This window comes from Parus major, unplaced genomic scaffold, assembly GCF_001522545.3.
Source record: "Parus major isolate Abel unplaced genomic scaffold, Parus_major1.1 Scaffold276, whole genome shotgun sequence".
Taxonomy (NCBI): Eukaryota; Metazoa; Chordata; class Aves; order Passeriformes; family Paridae; genus Parus; species Parus major.
In genome coordinates this window covers 105,094-108,824 of record NW_015379268.1, presented here as the reverse complement: position 1 = coordinate 108,824, position 3,731 = coordinate 105,094, and the positions used below count along the sequence as shown (strand labels likewise).

General features: G+C 69.3%; 1 protein-coding gene across 1 annotated transcript in view; it reads left to right on the top strand.

Annotated features, from left to right (window-relative positions):
• Positions 1-3,731, top strand: part of DNMT3A (DNA methyltransferase 3 alpha) — a 28,785-nt gene that overhangs the window by 13,167 nt on the left and 11,887 nt on the right. Inside the window, exons 4-5 of the mRNA XM_015615836.3 lie at positions 1,360-1,406; positions 2,197-2,343. Coding sequence (XP_015471322.1) covers positions 1,360-1,406; positions 2,197-2,343 — 194 coding nt within the window. The remainder of the gene's footprint in view (positions 1-1,359; positions 1,407-2,196; positions 2,344-3,731) is intronic.

The window sequence follows — 3,731 nt, the reverse complement described above, 5'->3', positions numbered from 1 at the left end:
GGAGAGGCAGGGATGAGGAGGCAGGGATGGAGAGGCAGGGATGCTGTTGGAAGAGGCAGGGATGGAGCAGGAAGAGGCAGGCATGGCTGGATGGCTGGATGGATGAGCTGCACGCTGCAGATGCTGCCGCAGTCACGAGGCTCAGCCGCGGGAGCGCCGCAGCCGCGCTCGGGGGGAGCGGGGAGGGCCGGGGGCCGCCCCGGCGGGGCAGCCGGACCCGCTGCCGGGTGGGGACGGTGTCGCAGCGGGTCCGTGAGCCCCAGGAGGGCCGGGGCAGCTGTGAAACCGCCGGGAGCTCGCTCCCCCGCCCAAGGAGCCGTTCCCAGCGCCGGGCTCGGCTCCTGCCCGACCCTCCCCTGCTCCTCCCGGCCGGCCCGGGGCTCCACGGGGCTCCTGGGACGAGCCGCAGCCACGGGAAATCCCCACTTCGGCCAGCGTCCCCCAGTTTAACCAGTACCTGAGACAGAGGGGACCAGCATCTCAGAACGGCCCCCTCTGCCGTGCCTCAGTTTCCCCACCTGAGATCCCCGTGGCTGCGGGCAGCCCTGGGAGGATGGAGCACACACACACACTCCTGTTCCCCAGTGTCCCGAGGTGTCCCCTGGCATCCCAGTGTCCTGCAGCATGCCCCCTTGTCTCCCAGAGCCTCCCTGGTTCCCCTGCTGTCCCCCAGCACTCAGAGCAGAGCTCTGGGCCGCTCTCCTACTCAGGCCTTGCTGCTTTGGGGGGCTCCGACTGCCCTGGGGGGCTGGGTGCCCATGTGCCGGCTGTGGGTGCCGTCCCGGTGTCACACAGGGCTGGGGCCACCCCAGGCTCTGTGCCAGGGTGGCCAGTGCCCAGCGGCCAGGGTGAGGTGCTGAGGGATGCCAGCAGTGGCTGGGAGCCCCCTCTGCACGCGGCAGTGCCCCCGCTCCCCCGGCCCCCGGCGCTTCTCACCCCCCGAAACACTCGGGGTTATTTTTAGCCACTTTCCTGGCAGCGCCTCGGCACGACCTGCGGCGCGGATGTGCCGAGAGCACAGGAAGCAGCGGGGCTGCGCCGCTTCCCCTGCCCGCCGGGGGGGGTCCCTGCCCCGGACCCCAAACCCTGCCGGGGCAGGAGCAGCAGCCGTGTCCCAGCCGTGTCCCAGAAGCAGCACCCACCCGGGAGCGCCGCAGACCCCGGCCCGGCACAGGGTGGCCCTCCTGGACGGGCTGGGTGGGGTCCCGTGGGTCCTGGGTGGGCTCTGTCTCCCCTGTGGGTCCTGGGTGGGCTCTGTCTTCCCCGTGGGTCCTGGGTGGGCCCCGTCGCCCTGCGGGGTCTCGGCCCCGCGGCCCTGCACCGACACTGGCTGACGGCCGCTCTCTGTTCCATGTGCAGGCAAGGACGAGAAGGAGGAAAACAACTTCGACACCCTGAAAATGGAGGCAAGTATGGCCTGGGGCTGGACCCTGCAAGGCTGTGCCCAGGGGATGGGCACGGCCCCACAGCCGATGTGGTGCTCCTCGTGCCCACGGGCACCATCTCTCCCTGTTCCCTCGGCACTGGTGGCCGTGGGGGAGCAGCAGGGCCCACATTCCCACAGGATGGGGGTCCTGGGCTCCCATCCAGACACCGGGCAGCGCTTGTCGCTGTGCTGGGGACGGGGTGGCACCAGGATGTGCTGGGTCAGTGACCCTGCTGCAGCCCTGCATGGGACGGTGCCTGCCCAGGCTGAGCCCTCCCCTGCCTCCCCTCAGTTCCCTCAGCTCTCCGGGCAGCGTGTCGGATCTGTTTGGGTCGGATCTGTGCCCGCACGGTGCCGGTGGTGCCCACCAAGGTGCAGCTGGGTGTGGTGTGATGCCAGGCATCCAGGTCATTGAATCCCCAGCTGGTTTGGGCTGGAAGGGACCTCAAAGTTCACACATGGGCAGGGACACCTTCCACTGTCCCAGGCTGCTCCAAGGCATATCCAGTCTGCCCCGGAACACTCCCGGGGATGTGGCAGCCACAGCATCTCTGGGCACCCCGTGCCAGGGCATCACCTCCCCACAGGGAAGAATTTCTCCCCAGAATCTCTGGACACCAGCTCCTGGTGCACACACCAGCCAGGCGGTGCCGCCTTGCCAGGCACGAGCGGGCAGGTGCTGTGTCCCCTGTGCTGTCCCCACGGCCGGCCCGTGGCTCGCCCCACGCTGCCACAGCTGTGCCCTGACCCCTCTCTCTGTGTCGGCGCAGGGCTCGCGCGGGCGGCTCCGCGGCGGGCTGGGCTGGGAGTCGAGCCTGCGGCAGCGGCCGATGCAGCGGCACACCTTCCAGGCCGGGGACCCCTACTACATCAGCAAGAGGAAGCGGGACGAGTGGCTGGCACGCTGGAAGCGGGAGGTGAGGGCACCGCCGAGGCTGCCACGGCCGTGCAGGGGCGTCGGTGGCGCAGGGCCGGGGCTGAGCGGGCACACGAGGCGCGGCCGGTGTGCACGGGGGGCTCGGGTGGGCGCACGGGGGGCTCCGGCGCGGCCGTGCCCTGGGGCTGGCGTTCCCTGGCACCCGAGGCTGGCTCCGCTCCTCACCCCTGTGCCCCGGTGTGCGCAGCCGCGGGCGGCGGGCCCATCCTGCTCCTGCTCCCGCGGGATGTGCCGCCCGTTTCTGCCGGTTTCCCGGGGAACCGGCGCGTGACGCAGCCGGGCTCGCGGCGGGAGCCTGGCGAAGGCACGGGGAGGCCGCGGTGCCGGCGGCTGCTCGTGGCCAGCAGGGACAGGGGCTCTGCGGGTGCCCCGGGGTCACACTCCCCTCACCCCGTTCTCAGCACTGTCCCCCACTGCCAGCGCGTCTCCCTGGCAGTGTGTCCCCTTGTGCCACCTCCTTGGCACTGCTTACAGCCCCCCTGCCAGGCACCCTGCTGCTGGCACCCACAGGGACCGGCACAGCCAGGGCATCCCACGGGGCATGGCTGGCATGGCCAGGCCGTGCCATGGGGCACAGGGCACGGCTGACACGGCTGCAGTGTCCCTACAGGACACAGGGCACAGCTGGTACACTCACGCTGTCCCACAGGGTGTGACACCCTGCTCCTCCTGGAAGGGGTCCCCAGGCACAGCCCCTGTGTCCAGCCTCATCTCGCCAGACCGGAGCCTTTGGCACGGGCAGGTTCCTCCTGGAACTCCTCAAACCATGCAGGTCCCCAGGCCGTGAGCACCTCCAAACCTGTCACTGGTCACTACTGGGCCGTGGTTTTGGGGAGCAGAGCTGGCTGCTGGCCCAGTGACCATTCACAGCTGCTCCCATCCCTGGCTGCTGCTGGGGCCACCCCCTTTGTGCCACCCACTGCCCATGTCCCAGTCTGGGGACACTCCCCACTGTCTGTCCCAGCTGGGGTCACTGGCCCCCCTAACGTGGGCACAGGGACAACCCAGCCCCTCCAGCCTGCCCTCCTCTTCCTCATCCCCTCAGCCTCTGAGGGGTGCAGCTGGCATGGTGACAGGGACACCTGGGGCCAGCATGGTGACAAGGACATCCAGGACAGGTGCTGGCCCTCTCATGTCCACGCTGGCAGCCCTGTGGCCACCCTGTGCCAGCTGTGGAGATGGGGATGGAGACAGGCATGGCATTGGGATGAAGATGAGGGAGATGGGGACGATGGGGATGGCAAAGGATGAAGGTGGGAGTGGGATGGGGATGAGGCAAGAACAGTGGCTGAGGATGGAATGGAGGTGAGATGAGGATGGGATAAAGATGGAGATGAGGATGGGAGGAAGATGGAGATGAGGATGGGA